At 38.6% G+C, this 18762-nt stretch overlaps 1 protein-coding gene across 2 annotated transcripts in view; it reads left to right on the plus strand.

Moving 5' to 3' along the window:
- slc4a8 (solute carrier family 4 member 8) overlaps window positions 1-18762 on the plus strand; it is an 85716-nt gene that overhangs the window by 56830 nt on the left and 10124 nt on the right. The window contains exons 7-24 of one of the 2 annotated variants that reach the window (XM_057845526.1): window positions 306-397; window positions 644-801; window positions 894-981; window positions 1198-1344; window positions 1451-1551; window positions 3076-3250; window positions 3381-3514; window positions 3601-3846; window positions 5199-5304; window positions 5604-5765; window positions 9625-9738; window positions 9822-9983; window positions 11531-11782; window positions 11867-11935; window positions 15390-15563; window positions 15638-15769; window positions 15849-15952; window positions 18599-18704. In XM_057845526.1, coding sequence (XP_057701509.1) covers window positions 306-397; window positions 644-801; window positions 894-981; window positions 1198-1344; window positions 1451-1551; window positions 3076-3250; window positions 3381-3514; window positions 3601-3846; window positions 5199-5304; window positions 5604-5765; window positions 9625-9738; window positions 9822-9983; window positions 11531-11782; window positions 11867-11935; window positions 15390-15563; window positions 15638-15769; window positions 15849-15952; window positions 18599-18704 — 2522 coding nt within the window. The remainder of the gene's footprint in view (window positions 1-305; window positions 398-643; window positions 802-893; window positions 982-1197; window positions 1345-1450; window positions 1552-3075; window positions 3251-3380; window positions 3515-3600; window positions 3847-5198; window positions 5305-5603; window positions 5766-9624; window positions 9739-9821; window positions 9984-11530; window positions 11783-11866; window positions 11936-15389; window positions 15564-15637; window positions 15770-15848; window positions 15953-18598; window positions 18705-18762) is intronic. The other variant, XM_057845527.1, reaches the window with a different exon arrangement.

Genomic DNA, 18762 nt, shown 5'->3' on the forward strand with positions numbered 1-18762 from the left:
AGGTGTTTCTCAAATGTAATTAATAATTTTAATGGTGTCTCAAGTCTCAAATATGAGAATTTATAATTATTACTCTACATTGTAGATCTAAAATAAATCATCAGGGGAGAGATCACATTAACTTTAAATACAAATATAATGGAGTTCCAGAATGAAGCCAATATGGCTAGAAATCTTTTAGGGACAAATTGGCAAGCGCATCAGACTATCAAAGTTGACATTTATTAGCATCCATTAAAATGATGCCGCACAGCCACAGAATAATTTCAGTGTCCTTTTCCATTCCACTTGTTGCTCACACGCAGCTGGGTCAGCCACATCTCCGCAACCTGCACCCCCAATAGAGCCTGCCAAGAATGGCGCAGGACAGGATGGGCATCAAGTGGACCTCAGCAAAGTACGATTTAAAACATACTGTATATTAAATGGTCCACTTCTTTTAAAAGGTCTAAGTTATTTTTTTGTGGCGCGGTACTTGCATATTAACATGTACAGGATTTATTATTTATCGAGAACATATTTATTTATTTATTTATTTATATCATTGTCAACTAATCATTTGGTGTTAAAATGGTGCATGCAATGGACATGAGAGACATTGCCAACTGGTAGTCCCCACTCTGACCCTCTCAATATTTCTCAGGTGGACCTTCATTTCATGAAGAAGATCCCAGAGGGAGCTGAGGCCTCTAATGTCTTGGTCGGAGAGCTGGACTTCTTGGAGAGACCCATTGTGGCCTTTGTTCGCCTGTCCCCTGCTGTGTTGCTCACTGGCCTCACCGAGGTCCCAATACCCACAAGGTAGGCAGCAAAACTTTACACAGACTAGTGCAAACAACACTTCGATTATGTGCATTTGGTCGTGTGGAAATACCATCAACTTATCATTTTAGATTCCTCTTCATTCTTTTGGGCCCTGATGGAAAGGCTCAGCAATACCATGAAATTGGACGCTCTATGGCAACTATTATGACAGATGAGGTAAGGCCTAACTTCAGGACAAAACTTCCACCAAAGCTAAACAACTCAAAACATGATTGTCAAAAGCCCTTCATTTGCTCCACTTGACCTCAGTGTACTGTAAGTGAAGTGCTAAAAAATAAAAAAAAATTTAAAAAAAACTTGACTGAGTATTACTAACATACAAAAAATGCAAACGGTTGTGTGCCAATGCTTCTTGACATTTCGGTTGTCTAGATCTTCCATGGTGTGGCATACAAGGCAAAGGACAAAAGTGACCTGCTAGCTGGGATAGATGAGTTCTTGGACCAAGTGACTGTCTTGCCCCCCGGAGAGTGGGACCCTTCTATTCGTATTGAGCCTCCCAAAAATGTCCCATCTCAGGTACAAACTGTTTTTTGTTGTTGTTTTTGTTTTGTTTTGATTATTGCACTAGAAAGGCAATATACATAAGATGGCTTATGTTCAGTTTTTTCTTTTGTAATTGAAGGAGAAGAGGAAGATGCCTGGTGTCCCAAATGGGGCAGTCTACCAAGTAGAAGAAGAGCTACATGCGGAGCACCATGGACCTGAGCTGCAGAGAACTGGAAGGTGAATCAGTGTATAAATTATTCTGATAATTCTATTTTTTATTTATTTATTTTTTTTTAATGTAAATGAGAGTTGTTGTAATTTTATCAACCTTTAGAGAATGATTTGAAAATTTAAGAAAAAATAAATAAACCCTAAGTTTCTAATGTTGAAAAATACTTTAATCTTTGGTAGGTTTGCGCATGCGCAATAGTCCCAGCAATATATGTCACAATACAGTGATCCCTCGATTTTGTGGTTAATGGGGACCAGAAGCCGCCGCGATAAGTGAAACAGTGAAGCAGGACCCCCAATTAAAAAAAAAAAAAAAAAATTGTGTGTGTTCAATGTATTACATATACATATAAGACATGTTTTTTTTAACTTTTTTCCCCCCAAAAGTCTAATTAAAAAAACAACTTATGTGTACATATATTTTAATAAATGGTTTATAATTAATATTAATTTTAATTAATAATTTTGATCAGTTTTAAACATGTTACTGTCCCACCCAATTTTTTTTAAACAAGTACAAAAATGCTTGTCTTGAATAAACGCTTCACTGAGTGAGTCCACTCAAATCTGCTCAAGCTGCTCACTTACACACAGTGAGTTGCCACAGCAACTGTTTAAAGTTAAACAATGATTGACGTATGAGGTGCTTTGAAGTTTCTGCTTACAAGCGTCTTAACCTTAACATCTGTCAATCATCGTTAACTTTAATAGACAACTCCAGTGCATTGCCTGACCAAGAAAAGCGGCAGGAGCTAGAGTGAGAGACTATGTGATCGGATCGGCACAGCTCTATAAATTTTTTTTTTTTTTTTTTAATTGGGAAAAAAAAAAACAAAGCTGCGATGGACTAAGGGCGTGAAGGTTGAACCGCGAAGTAGCGAGGGATCACTGTATATCACAAACCCCCAAAAAGTGGAACTATGTTTTTTTTCCAATATCGTTCAGCCCTAGTATGTTTGTTAAAAAATGAGAAAATTATTCTCAAATTATTTTGAGAATCATTTTACATCAACTATGAGTAAAATTGGAGAAAACGTCTTTTGCATAATAATTTGGAATGCGCTGTAAACGGACAAAAATCCATTCTTCATTTCTATGCTGCTATAGCGGTTGGCTGAAAGCATTGTCCTGTTTTAGTATGGTTTGTCCTACTGGACAAAGCAAGGTCCATGCGAGGCTAATGCCTTTGATAGTCACTTGGAATAATTAATGAAAAAATTGTCAGAATTAATAAATGTAGATTTTCTGATTAGCTTAGTTAATGAATGCGGAATTATAGTTAGAATAAAACTGAACGATTCTTACGGGGACCTTGCAGAATCTTCTTGAAAGGGTCAAATTGTATTTAAAACTACAGTAACCATAACCAAATAATTATTTTGGTTCGTGCATTGTTATTCAATGCGAATGTTAAGAGGAAGCAGAATTATTAAAATGTGAAACACTCTCATGTCTTAGGAGGACTGAAATGGAAAACAAATTATGACATGTTATGCATATTTTCTGCTCCCTTTTGTGTGTCATGAGCAGGTTGTTTGGTGGTTTGATAATGGACATCAAAAGGAAGGCTCCCTTCTATCTGAGTGACTATAAAGACGGTCTGAGCCTGCAGTGCGTGGCCTCTTTCCTCTTCCTATACTGTGCCTGCATGTCTCCTGTCATCACCTTTGGGGGGCTGCTTGGAGAGGCAACAGAGGGACGCATTGTAAGAGTCAAAAAAATGTACAGAATGTCAGCAGCTAGATATTCCTAAACTGTGCACATAGGAAAAAGTCATTTTTATTAATTGTTAGTCAGCTTTATTAGTAAATACGAACATGTGCTTTGTATTCCAGAGTGCCATTGAGTCTTTACTCGGTGCATCCATGACTGGGGTAGCCTACTCACTGTTTGCTGGCCAGCCTCTCACGATTCTGGGTAGCACAGGACCTGTCCTAGTCTTTGAGAAAATCCTTTTCAAATTCTGCAAGTATGTTTGGAATAAATGTTGCCCTTAGTCACATTGACATTATGCTCTGTCTGATGTGTTTACATGATAAATATTTGATTCTTCAGGGACTACAACCTCTCCTACCTGTCACTAAGGGCCTGCATTGGCATGTGGACAGCATTGTTGTGTTTGTTGCTAGTTGCCACAGACGCCAGCTCTCTGGTGTGCTACATCACTCGCTTCACAGAAGAGGCCTTTGCCGCCCTCATCTGTATCATCTTCATCTATGAGGCCTTGGAGAAGCTGTTCCACCTGGGAGAAATTTACCCTTTCAATGCACACAGTGATCTGGACAAGCTCACACTAGCATAGTAAGGAGCACAGTTTGTTTTTATTTGCATTTGGAAATGAATAGGGCTTTTTTAGTCGAAAAACCACCATTTTTGCCGCAACTATAAACATTAGGGGTGAAATGAAAAGAGAGCCTTCTTTGCGTTTCAACGTTGAAATAGTACGAATCAGTCAAAGCACGTGCCTTGTGCGACGTGCTGTAAAAGAGGACAGGGGAAAAAAAACAACAATATTGTATGTGATTTTTCTGTATGAAGAAACAACGATTGAGCAGTGCTTTGGAAATATTGGGTTCATCATTAGAGTTTCTACTGTATACTAGAGATGTCCCGATCACGTCATTTTCAAAGTATCAGAATCGGCAAAAAAATATCGGCCATGCCTTTTTTTAATACATATATATATATATATATATATATATATATTTTTTTTTATTAAATCGTTTTCTGATTGTATTTAACGTCACAGACATAATATGTTACACTCATCCAGAGTCTTTACTTTAGGCTTAAGGTAGGGTTATCAAATTGATCCCGATAACGGGGGCAATTGATTTTTTGTAAAATGTGTCACGTTAAAATTTTTAACGCAATTAGTGCATGCGCTGCATGACCCTCTCACTCATTGACGCGCTCAATCTGTAATGACGCCTTTTAATGTAGAGAGATAAAAGGCAACGCAATATGAGTATAGTGAACTTTGGCAGCCTTTGGAGCCTTTTATTAATTGGCTAAAGCCTTACAATCCCTCTTCCTATGATTAGAAATATCATGGGATGCAATGTGGGGAAGCAAGGTGTCAATTGATCATTGTCTTAACACCTTATGTAATTTCCCAGTACAGAGAAGATATAGCAATTGGTAGCACGTTGCACAGTCATGGTTCCATTTCCCATCATGCATTTGGGATGGCCACAGTATCATTTACTGAAAGCTCAACAAATACACTAGATGTCAATATTTAGTCACAATATAAAAAGTCACAAGTCTTTCTATCAGTGGATCCCTCTCACAGAAAGAATGTTAATCATGTAAATGCCATCTTGAGGATTTATTGTCATAATAAACAAATGCAGTACTTAGGTACTGTATGTTGAATACATATATTCATCCGAGTTGTATTCATTTTTTTCTTAATGCATTGCCAAAATGTATATGATCAGGAAAAATTATCGGGAATGATTGGAATTGAATCGGGAGCAAAAAAAAAAAGCAATCGGATCGGGAAATATCGGGATCGGCAGATACTCAAAGTAAATCGATCGGGATCGGATCGGGAGCAAAAAAACATGATCGGAACAACCCTACTGCATACTATTATTTTTTAGCGGGCTACAACTAACATATCATTATTGTGCTCTCTTTTACTTTAGCTGCAGGTGTACAGAGCCAGTTAATCCGAGCAATAAAACTTTAGAACTGTGGAGCGAGAGAAACATCACAGCTGCTTTTGTTCCTTGGGCCAACCTCACTGTCAAGGTAACCTAAATATGTCAAGCTTCGCGAAATGCATTTGCGCTCGCACGTTTACATTTGTTACCAAGCAATTGACCCCTTCTTCCAAGCGCCTCACCTCTGTGGAGGCAAACACTGATAAGGACGTTTCATCGATTAGCTTTTCTTCACTGAACACAGCGCCATGTTGTCTTGTTAAGGGTCAATAGCCTTTTCCACCTTAACGGTGCTCCTACGGTCACTTATTCACTTGCAAACTTTCTGGTTAATGTACTCCCCTGATTGAGCAAATCATCTGAGACAAACTTGTCCTCTTTTAACAGGAATGTATAAGTCTGCAGGGACATTTTGAAGGGACATCATGCGGCCATCACGGCCCCTACACCCCAGATGTCCTCTTTTGGTCCGTCATCTTGTTCTTCTCCACTTTCTTCATGTCAGCATTTCTCAAACAGTTTAAAACAAGTCGCTACTTTCCTACCAAGGTAATCAGTAAAAAGAGGGAGCTGCAAACACGCACGCACACTGATTTTGAAGGTTCCGTGTAGGTTGCAGATGGATTATACATTCAGTATCAGCTGAAGAGCAAGGACGATGTAATTATTGTTTGAAGTTATGAATATTTCAGGGTTGGCACCTTCTTTGATGAACATTTCCTTACCGTAATCCTTACATAACAATTACCATAAGGGTTTAAGTCTAACAATGCAACGAAAGTGCGAGCCAGCCGAGCAGGATAAGAGAGAGAACGGGCAGCCATACATATTCGATAACATTAAGGGACCAATAGCATAACATGAACAAACAAAATTGTTGCTGTAAGTCGGAGGTCGGCAACCCGTGTTTTGGGCTCTTTAGCGCTGCCCTAGTGGCTCCCTGGTGCATTTTGAAAAATGTTTGAAAATGGAAAAAGATGGGAAGGAAATATATTTTTTGTTTTCATATGGTTTCTTCAGGAGGACAAAAAATGACACAAATATTCTCAACATTTTCCAATGCTATAAAAATGTGTAGAATAAATATTAAATTTCAACATTTCTGTCAACGAAGATTTGCGTCATAGCCTGCGACACACGTTTCTATCAGCAGGGCGGGATGCCAGGCGAGTGGCTATTGTAAACAAACCAGCGGCTGTGTGATGGGCCATGCATCCGAAAGGGGAAAAGAGAAAAATAACAGAGAACAGAGGATTTAACGTTTCTTGGACCGAATCATTTGCATTCATTGCCAATGGAGAAGGATTGCTTGAATGTTTACTCTGTGGCGCGAAGTTGTCAAATAACAAAAAGAGTAATGTGGAAAGACATTTCCAGGGAAGGCATGTTCCATTTGAAGCCGAGTATCCAGTTGATAGTGTGATTGCTTCTGAAGAACTTTGACGAGCGCAAAAATAGATTTAAGAAGTGAATTGCATCAACAAACTCCACTACTGCTGCAAGTTTTGTTGCAACCTGGGAGATAATAAAGCATGGAAAACTGTTCACAGATGGTGAGTCCATGAAGGAGACATTCATACACATATCAGAACACCTATTTGCAGACTTCAAAACCAAAATCGAGATAATAAAGAAAATCAAAGACATGCCCGGATAATGGGCATGTAATGCATGTTCCATTTTGTTGTTTTTCGAAACCTCAAAATAAAAATTACATTAAAAAATCATATTTCTTTATTGCATTTATTTAATTTCATAAAAGCAATGAAACAAATAAGTAATATTGTAATGAAGTTAAACTTGAGGTGGCATCATACAACATAGTAGTTACGTGGTGCATTGGATGCACTAAATAGAGAATAATCATTAAATCATGAAGGCTCGTTATGCATTTTTAGCCAACTTAGTCATTTTGATAGCAGACTATTATAGCTAATACAGAGACGTACAGCATGTATTGCCTTCATTATTAGGCTTATTTAAGGCTTTTAATTTTTTGCGGCTCTTTTTTGCGGGTCTTTCAACATTTTGGGTTACCGACTCCTAGTGTAAGTAAAACCTTGATTTTCTTCAGTATCTGAACAACTCTAATGGCGTACCGCATGCATGCTATTTTTAAGACCGTGACGTCGCATCGTAAAGCGGAAGTAAAGCTGAAGTGGGACATTATAGACCCGCCCTCACATAGAAACAATGTTAATTGTGCTACTTTTCTCCGGTTATCTTTCAAAAACGAACATGCCAATCACACATTGCTTTTTTGGAACTTGTACAAACGACCTAGACATTTAACGACAGCTCATTGAATCCATTCACATTTCATATGCAGTAAATATTTTGTTGGTTGGCATGGTCTTTCAGAGGACAAAGAAGTAAGCCATTTTTATATTTTTAACTTATTTTTTTTGCGTGACGTTTTGCCGTGCTGCTTCTGTCTGACAATGAATGACCTGAAGAGAATTTAAAATGGTATCTGACTGCCACTGTTACCTTTTCTGTTGTAAAAAAAAAAGCAACTTTACTAAGGCGGAAGTATAACTAACAATATAAATTTCCCCCAAGAACGGTCAGAGACGTAGGACAACCAGAGGATATAATTCATAAGAAAGACAGGGCTGGTGGTAAAGGATAGCTTGTTGAAACAGGAGAATGTCATTGTCAGTCGCGTAAGAAAAAGGTGTCGATAAAAAAGCTAAGGCTATCCTAAGCTCGGCTCGTTTTTCAGCCCTCAAGACTCAAGCCAACTCTTTAACTGAACATTTATATGTTCTTCCACATCTTTGCAAGTTAATTTGGCACCAGGGACATAATTTTCGGGCAGAATTGGTAGGTTTAGCTCTGTAAACATCTCCTTCGTACACGATTTCCATTCATTTCCTATTGGGGACAAACGGTGGCGCATCCTCCCTTAGCAACAGTAGCTAACGTCATGAATATTAATGAACGGAAGTGACGTGTTGCTTCCGGTACGCCATTCTTGATTCCCCTCGACCGCTTAAAATACATGTCCAAGCTCATCTGCCTTTGCCTTCCGTTTAAGATTTTTTTTAAATATGCGAGGCAAGTGTCAATGAACAAACCTATAACACAACCAGTATGCATCTTTTCCGGTAATAAATGGTTAAAGGTGAAGGGGGAAAAAAGTTGATTTTTTTTCTTTTTACAGGATCTTTTATTCTCTTAAAATCAGGAGATGAAGACACACAATTCAGGAACAAATAAAAAGAGATAATCACCTAAGATATATACATTTATTAAGGAAAGAGTAATTCAAAGCTGGTCGACCAGGACACACCACCTCAAGCACCACGAGGTGCTCCCCAGAAAAGGTGCCTCAACCTTAAAATTCATACAGTTTTTATTTTCCGTCTACACAAACGGTGGGAAAAAAAACCAGGCCGCTGCCTAGTGCCGACCCCTACCTAGATAAAACAATGGAAGAAGTCCTTGTACGCTAGCAGCAACAAAGAATGGTTATGTGCAACGCTGTGAAATGAAAATATATATGTTCAAGTGAATAAATGGAAATATATATCTATGAAGGTCTTATGTGTTAACTTTTGAATAGCTGTCCACTTTTGTTTCTACCGTCCCTGAAAGGGTTAAACGGCAGTACGTGTTCACAGAAAACATGAAATTGCAACCATACCACTAGGGCTGCAGCTATCGATTACTTTGGTAGTTGATTAATCGATGAGCTAGTTAGTTTGAATAATCGATTAATCAGATAATGAACATAAAAAATTAAAATAGCTGAGCTGAGCCTCAAACGTTATAGAAAAATAAATAAATGAGAATCTATGTACAGCAAAAGAAGAATTGGCTAACTTGCACAGCAAAAGTTCGCTAGCTTAAATGCCATAAAATGCTCATATTTAAAAAAAAAAAAAAAAAAAAATTCTTAACAATGCTCTTAACAAATGGTTCGGACACATATTCCCACAAAAAAAGGCTAAATATACCTATAAACTAAATTACGAATGCAGTGAAAAAAAAATAGCTCAAACAAAAACTTTGCTTATATTGGTCTTAACAGGGAGCAGCTTGATTCAGCCATGTGAAATGAGGCAGACTAGAGGCAGTGTATCCACCCAAATCAATCAAACTAAATGCAAACGCTTTAAAAACAAACCATTACAACGCCACTTTGATTAAACGAATACTCGAAGCAGCAAATTTTAATTCGAATCTTTTTTTCCTAATCGAATACTCAAGTTAATCGATTAATCGTTGCAGTACTACATACCACTACAACCTTTGGCCTGCCATGTAAAAAACTTTGACAGTCCTGAGATAGATGTTTGCTGTTTATGGTCATCTTGATATAATCTTTGAAGAAATTATCATCATTATACTTATTTTGATTGTAGCATTTCTTCACTGCACTTTCCTTATTCCTTACTATCAGGTGCGGTCCATGATTAGTGACTTTGCAGTCTTCCTCACAATTGTCTTCATGGTATTGCTCGATTACATCATAGGGGTACCCTCCCAGAAGTTAAAGGTGCCCAGCAAATTCCAGGTAAATTTAGAAAAAGCACTCATTGCTGTATAAATGATCAAATTGTACTGTATTTGCATGTTTTGACTGGGTTCCTCCATTAGCCCACCAGAGATGACAGAGGGTGGCTGATCAACCCAATAGGACGTAACCCCTGGTGGACGGTCCTGGCAGCGTCCATCCCTGCTCTTCTTTGTACCATTTTAATCTTCATGGACCAACAGATAACTGCTGTCATCATCAACCGGAAAGAGCATAAACTGCTGGTACTGAAAGGGCTTGTGGGGTTAAGGTCGGGAAACTGAAACTGGCAGTCAAATACTCTTCCTTTTTCAAATCATAGAACATGAAGGTGGAAATAAATATGCATGCAGTTTCCATAGTGGCTCATCTTGTTTCACTTACAATGATCCCGTAAGAAACATGATGTGATTCGCATCCACACAGAACAAGGAAGTAGGTCAAGTTTCTCACAAGTCAGATATTTTAAGCATTCAAAAGGATCAATAGATTTCTTTTCAAGCCATTTTTCACACTTTAAAGGGATAAATATCGCCGAAAAATGACAGAGGTTTGGAAACGAAAATATACACCTAGAGGGGAATGGGCTTGCCTTCTAACACTGATGCCAACAAGCTCACAGTTTTATTTTTGTTTTTTTTTTACCTCGAATTTGGTATTCTGAAATCAGTTGAAAACACACCTAAAATAAATATTTAGTTTTTGGTGGGATTTTTTTGCTGATCTAATTTTTAAGTCCGTGTTACGAGTACCCCTGGTGGTCAGGGGCCGCGGCGTAACATAAGACGGCAGGTGTGCAAGGAGAAGGCAGTGACAAGTCAAAATTGCAAATAAAAAGTTTATTTAACAGAAAAGAAACAATGGACACAGAGCACACAAACATTTACCCAACCCCCTGCACTATGCAGCAAACACCAAATAAACAGTTCAAAAACCCCAACTAAACCTAGAACCCAAAACAACCCCCAAACTAAAACACTACAGTGACAGGCACCTATTGTGCCCCAAAATACATGGGTGGTGTTGCCGCTCTATCTAATGGACTAATACAGAGAGTTGGTACCTACGTGAGGTGGGAGACACGATGTAGACCTGCAGGTGTCTAACTAAAGTCCCTACCTCTGTGCTCTGCGCCAACCTAAAGAAAAAGACAAAAGAGATCATTAATAAACAAGTGGCAGAAAGCAAACTTCACAAACAGAATCAAAGTCAAAACATAACAGGCTTCAACAAACCAATACAACCAAAGTGAGAGCTGCCACCGCCTCTCTTGAACAGAGCAAACAATTCAACTTATATAGTGGCAGGACGAACAGATGATTGGATGATTGACTAATGAGGAAGTGGTTCCAGCTGTGGAGGCCTTCTGAGATCACACAGGTGGAAACTACTGCAAATGAAAAATACAGGTGAAAACCAACATAAACCAGTACAAAGTGAAAGGAAAAACATACATACCTGAACAAAAGGAAAAATTACTCCCCATCCGTAACAGTCCGGAACTGTAAAATACGTGCCAATGTTTGACAAAAATAGTTACAGTATGCGGTGAAGGGGGTTCTTTTGTATATTTTGAAACAGGCACGCGATTATGAGTTATTTTCAGCAAATACTAATAAAACATCTATAAAGCTGCAGTATAGCCTACTATACTTGTGGCTCCCTTGCCGATGAACCCGGCTGACCCTGATTGCCATAGGAAGCCCATATTTTCATTCTTGACGTATTGTTTGAAAGCCAGAGACCTCAAACCTGACTCTAAAGGTTCCTGTATTTTTTAATTTATTTTCAGAAAGGTTGCGGGTACCACTTGGACCTACTGATGGTGGGGCTGATGCTGGCCGTGTGCTCCATCATGGGTTTACCGTGGTTCGTAGCTGCAACTGTTTTATCCATCTCTCACGTGAATAGTTTGAAGCTGGAGTCCGAAAGCTCAGCTCCAGGAGAGCAGCCTCGCTTTCTGGGCATCAGAGAGCAGAGGCTCACTGGTCTGGTCATCTTCTTGCTCATGGGATGCTCTGTATTCATGACTGGAGCGCTTCAGGTGAGTGCTGCCACCCTCTGGTTGTCACCTGTTGAGTCAGAGCATTTTTTAAACTTGTTTTTATAAATATATTTTCTTACTCAGTTCATTCCCATGCCAGTGTTATATGGTGTCTTCCTTTACATGGGCGCCTCATCCTTGAAAGGCATTCAGGTACTGTTTTACGAGACACTCAATAGCCAACTCATTAGATACACTTGCACAGTATAACTAGATGAAGACATTGTTTATCAAAAATATGGCCTATGGTACCGTGGAGTGGTTACAAATCAATTATAGGGCACGTCACCTGCAAAAATACTTTGCATTGGCACATGGCAACTTCACACAGGATGGCCAATTTTGAGATTTAGTTTCAAACCAAAAACCTCACAACTGTGAGGCAAAGGAGTTAAACATTATTTGAATGGGAGTCCTTGAAAATGCTATTGTTTTAAGTAACAGTAAATAGTTTAGTAGTACAGTGTTTGAGGAAATTCACATTTAGCTAAACAAATGTAGGGAAAAAAAAAAAAAAATTCTAACAAACGTACACTATTTTTTATCTCACTAATTTACATGTAAGTGCAATGTTTACACACTATACAGTGGTACGATTTACTTACAATATTAATTGGTTCTGGAAGTAGTCTCGTAACCTGAAAATTTCGTAAGTAGAGATGCGTTTTACATGTAAATGCCCTAATCCGTTCCAAGCATGACTGATACGCCACATTAAATTTTATAATTGGTGTATTACCAGAATAAAACAATAGCCAAACACATTTGAATCATTCCTTATACCTAACCTAACCGTTAATAACTGTGATTAAGTAGATAATAGAACAAAATGCAAAGATAAAAAGAAAAATATACGGAAATTTCCGGACTATAAGCCGCTACTTTTTTCCCTCGTTTTGAATCCTGCGGCTTATAGTCCAGTGCGGCTTATTTGTTGTTTTATTTGGGTTAATAGGTAACATTTTATTTGACAGCGGTGTCATAAGAAGGCCATAAGACCGTCATAATTATGACATGACATTATCATAGGCATTAATGAATGCTTATGACGGATGTCATTATGTGTCATCCGGCAAACTATGTCACTAACTCCATATATGTCAAGCTTTGATCATTTACATTCATTCAAAAGATAGATAATCTGCCGGATGACACAAAATGACACCTGTCATAAGCATTCGTTAATGCTCATGGCAGTGTCATGTTATGATTATTGATGGCCTAATGACAGTCTGATGGCAGCACTGTGTATATAAAGTATATAATAAAGTGTTAAATTGGTAACACTGTATAAAATAAAGTGTTACCAAATTCCATAACTAGCAATTAATGAAACAACTAGAACATTAACTGAAGAAACAATTAGCACAGAACATGAATCTTGATTTGTTATTTACATCTGTAGCGCTGCAATGCATGCTAGGAGGCATGTTGGATGAAACAGTGTTGACATCAGGTGGCAGCAGAGGTTGACTGTTTCCTCCAAGAGAACAGTGATGGTCAAATGAAGCTTCTTGAGGCAATGAAGCTTCGCAGCCAATTGGTTTAAAGCTTTATTGTGGTTCATTTGGTCTTATGACAGTCTTATGATGCCGCTTTCAAACAAAGTGTTACCAGTTGATATCTGTTGGTGTAAATATCCCATAATACAGTGAGGAAAGCTGCGGCTTATAGTCCAGTGCGGCGTATCAATGAACAAATGCTGGTTTGTGTCAAGTTTGGTGGGTGGCGGCTTTTTAGTCACGTGCGCCTCGTAGTGCGAAAATTACACTATATATTTTACCTCTCGAGTGAGGCAGTGTTCTTGTTCACGAGATCAGTGGTGCCTATCACCTACAGTATCTCACTTTCTGTACACAAAAATGCGAGGAGACCTATGCTCCAAGGTGCTACTAATGTAATCTGTGAGTTTAAAAAAAACTCTTTGTGAAACAAAAGTCCGATTTGGCTCAGACGTCTATATGAATAATAACACCGTCGCGCCTGTACACGTCATTATACTGCAGCACCTAAATTGAAACGTCATCAAGAATAGGCCAATAGGAGAGAGGGAGAGCATGATGGGAAATATTGTGACCAATAGGGCAGCAGGATCTTATGGCGCGACATTTAGAAGAAGAAAGCAGGAAGTACATACTGTAATTTTCGGATTATAAGCCGCTACTTTTTTCCTTCATTTGAAACCCTGCATTTTATAGTCGAGTGCGGCCCATTTGTTGATTTGGGTTAATAGGTAACACTTTATTTGACAGCGGCGTCATAAGACTGTCATAGTTATGACATGACTCTATCATGGGCATTACTGAATGCTTATGACAGATGTCATTAAGACTCATCTGGCAAATGTGTTACTATGTATATTTCTGTCCAGCTTGGATCTTTTACATCCATTCAAAGGTGAGATAATTTCCCAGATAACAGTAAATGACATCTGTTATAAGCATTCATTAATGCTCATGAAAGTGTCATGTCGGAATTATGATTGTCTAATGACAGTCTTGTGTAAATAAAGTGTTACCAAATGCCATAACTAGCAATTAATGATACAACTGGAACGGTAACTGTAGAAATAATTACCACAGAACATGAATTTTGATTATTATTTACATCCGTAGCGCTGCAATGCATGCTAGGAGGCATGTTGGACAACAACAGTGTTGACAGCAGGTGGCAGCAGAGGTTGACTGTCTCCCCCAGGGGAGCAGTGATGGCCAAATGAAGCTTCTTGAAGCAATGACGCTTTCCAGCCAATTGGTTCAAAGCTTCATGGCGGTTCATTTGGTCTTATGACAGTCGTATGATGCCGCTGTCAAATAAAGTGTTACCGGTTAATATCTTTTGGTGTAAATATCCCATAATACAGTTAGGACAGCTGCAGCTTATAGTCTAGTGCACCTTGTCTATGAACAAATGCCGTTTTCGTGCCAAATTTAGTGGGTGGCGCCTTATAATCAGGTGTGCCTTATAGTATTTTTGCCTCTCGTAACCTTAAATTTTTTTCTTAACAAGAGGCAATATTTTCCCGTTTAATCGTGTTAACCAGAGAATAATGTTTGTAGAGACGTTTGTAAGTCGAGGCACCACTCACTTCATGTGCAAACATTTATATATACACCAAATAGATTACATTGCTGTGATTAAAAACTTGTTGTACTTGTATTTCTTTTCATCATTTCGGATCCCACTGCACTACTCTGTACTGTTTAAATTCTAAGTGCAATAATGTAATATTGCAAAGAAAGGTTGCAGAGTGCTTGAAGGACCACGTATATACTGCTAACTCAAAGGACTTTTATAAAAGTTTTCAGAGTTTTTTGTGAGTCATCTGTCATCATTTTTTAAATAATGCATAACATTGGTAAACACAGAGCTTCTTAACTGTTTTTCATGGTTTCTGCAACAATGGCAACTAGAATACAAACTACAAGCAATCGTGGAAATAATTTGTCACATTAACACCTCTCTCACAGTGTCAAATACAAAGAATGGTAAGACTTTAGCACAGCTCTAGAATCGACTGTTATTATATTATGGCTTGTCATTGAATTGGAGGATTTAAACCTCTAATTAGTACTCATAAATATGAATCTTCATTGCTCAAAAACAGTTCTTTGACCGGCTGAAGTTGTTCGGGATGCCAGCCAAGCATCAACCTGACTTTATCTACCTGCGTCACGTACCCTTGAGGAAGGTCCATCTGTTCACGGTCACTCAACTGACCTGTCTCGTGCTCCTCTGGGTCATCAAGACTTCACCGGCTGCTATCGTCTTCCCTATGATGGTGAGTTAATCCCATGCGACTGATGGAATATTTAATTCATTCAGATGTATACAATTTCTTCTGCATGTCTGAAGGTGCTGGCCCTGGTATTCATCCGCAAACTGCTAGACCTGTGTTTCTCCAATCGGGAGCTAAGCTATCTGGATGATCTAATGCCAGAATGGAAGAAAAAAAATCTTGATGATGCTTCCAAAAAGATTGATGAGGTAGCTGAATTGCAAAACATAAATGCGACGATGAAAAACAAATACATGCAGATAATGGTGCGTATTCCTGTAATTGCAGGAGTCACAGGTTATGCTCTGTCCAAAAAGTGAAGATGCACCAACGGTTCACATTCCCCTGGAAAGCAATACAACACTGCAGGCCTCAAAAGCCCATGACCCCAGGTTAATGTGGACTCCTGGCCTCATATCTAAAATATTTAGATTTTGTGTGCTCTTTGATTTTGTAGGAATAACTTTGATTATGTCACTGGTTTCAAGACCCAAAGCTGGCAAATAGTTTAAGAATAACAAAGCAAAACAAAAATACCCCACTGTCTTCATTTACGTTGCCTTCCTGTCTGATTCATTTATTCATCACACTTTCACAACCATCTGATGACTAAGCCAATCAGGAGAGAGGTTTGGTATAATGTCGGGGTACAAAGTGCTTCATGTAAATCTGTCATTTTCTGAAGTATTGTCAGAAATACACTTAATTTACTTGATACACTTGACTTGTTCCAAGCTCCCCAAAATTTAGACATAAATCTTTTATAATGCATGATAATGCATCAAACACTGTAACAAATACATGTTATAATTAGATTATTGCACAATAAACATAAAATAAGAGTTGTGCGTCCTGTAAAAAACCAAGAATAGAGAATAAAGAATAATAGATAATACACTCATGGAAAGCTGTCGGAACAGAAGGGGCGAATGAAGAGGACACTGGGATATACACATACACGTACAGTAGAGGTTCCTCTTAGGCAATTGGATGCCAAGAATGCAAGGCAATAGCCAATGGCAGAGCAGCAATAAGTATGTGACATTCAGTAAACTCTGGGAGCTGCGATTACCAGCCATACTGTATTTATGTTTTGCCTTTTGTATCCTGAACGTTTTTTCATAACAAGAGGCAATAGTTTCCTGTTGAGGCGTGTCTTAACCTGAAAATTCTGTATGTAGAGACGTTCTTTAGTTGAGGTACCACTGTACTGAAATGACTTTGCAATGCGAGGTTACAGCACCTCCTGTTGCTTAGTGATGGAATTGGCAACCAGTGAAATTTGTGTCTGGGTAGGGTTCTTTACTAGTAGAGGGCAGTGCAACAACAATAAATGTGTTGTCTGTGTTTATGTACACAGTGTTAATTGCCTTTCCTTTCCTGTACATGTACAGTATGTTGGTAGTATACAGTCATGTGAAAAAATTAGGACACCCTATGGAAGCCTGTGTGTTTTCTAACATATTTGGTCATATGGATATTTAATATCAATTTTAACAATCTTGAGAGATTCAGGTAATAGAACTAAACAATTAAAAATGAAAAAAAGATTTGTTTTTATAACTTACTGTAAAATGTCATTTTAAATTTGGGACACCCCCACATTCAATCCCACTTAAAATGGCTAAAATCACACAAAGGTGTATAACATCAGGTTCACGTGATTAGAACGTCAGGAGGCTTGCCTTATATAAACCTCACATTTAGTTTGGTGTGCCCCTGACTGTTGAAGTGAGAAAATGCCATGGTGAGATCGAAGGAGCTGTCTGAGGCCTTCAGAAATAAGATTGTAGACGCTTATGAGTCTTGTAAGGGATTTCAAAATATCTCAAAAGAACATAAAATTAGTCATTCCACTGTCTGGAAAATAGTCTACAAGTGGAGGACATTCAAAACAACTGCCAACATCTCCAGGTCTAGCCGTCCAAGCAAGTTCACCCTGAGAGCAGACCGCAAGATGCTAAAAGAAGTCTCCAAAAATCCTAAAATATCATCACGGAACCTACAGCAGGCTACTGTTAATGTGAATGTGCATGCCTCTACAATCAGAAAGAGACTTCATAAGTTTAACCTTCATGGGAGGTGTGCAAGGAAGAAACCTTTGCTCTCCAAGAAGAACATGAAGGCCAAACTGAAGTTTGCCAGAGTGAATGTAGACAAAGACCAGGACTTCTGGAATAATGTTCTTTGAACAGATGAATCTAAAATTGAATTATTTGGACACCAGAACAGAGGACATGTTTGGCATAAACTCCAATTCAGCATTCCAGGAAAAGAACCTCATACCAACTGTGAAGCATGGAGGTAGAAGTGTCATGGTTTGGGGATGCTTTGCTGCAGCAGGACCTGGCCAGCTCACCATCATAGAATCAACCATGAATTCTATCGTGTATCAGAGGGTGCTCGAGGAACATGTGAGATCATATGTGAAAAAATTAAAGCTTAGGCAAAACTGGAGCCTGCAACATGACAATGACCCAAAACATACCAGTAAATCCCCCAAGGACTGACTGAAAAGGAAGAAATGGAGAGCCCAGATCTTAATCTCATTGAGATGCTACGTGGTGACTTGAAACAAGCTGTACATGCAAGAAACCACTCAAACATCTCACATCTTAAAGTATTTTGCATTAAGGAGTGGGGCAAACTCTCTTTAGATGGCTACAAAAAAAATCTGACTGACGTAATTTCAGCCAAATGGGGTAACACAAGCTATTAGGTGGTAGGGTCTCCTAACTTTTTCCTCAGTTAGAATATGCATTTTTGTTGATATATTTGGTTTAATGAGTAAAACAATGTTAATTTTTGTTGTTTACCTGCAATTAAATCACTTTGTTTTCCAGAGATAAAGAAAAACAAGATCAGACATAGATATGTGAACATTCCTTAAAAAAGAAGTGAATATTTAATGGGGTGTCCTATTTTTTTCACATGACTGTATGTTGGGCACCCAGTTTGTACATACTAACACTGTGACACTCCCTCTCCCTACATCAATTTTGAGCTTTTTCTCTCCTTCTCACCTCCTCCCTCCCCAGGTGTGATCCCTCTGATATTAATATATCTGATGAAATGTCTAAAACCACCATGTGGAAATCTCTCAGCTCCAATCAAAAGGACGCTCGTCCTGTTTCTGCTAAGAAGGCAAGGCTAAACCATGTGTACTGGAAACTGACTCTCACACACTTTGTTCCTTGTCTCT

Source organism: Corythoichthys intestinalis, chromosome 9, assembly GCF_030265065.1.
Source record: "Corythoichthys intestinalis isolate RoL2023-P3 chromosome 9, ASM3026506v1, whole genome shotgun sequence".
Taxonomy (NCBI): Eukaryota; Metazoa; Chordata; class Actinopteri; order Syngnathiformes; family Syngnathidae; genus Corythoichthys; species Corythoichthys intestinalis.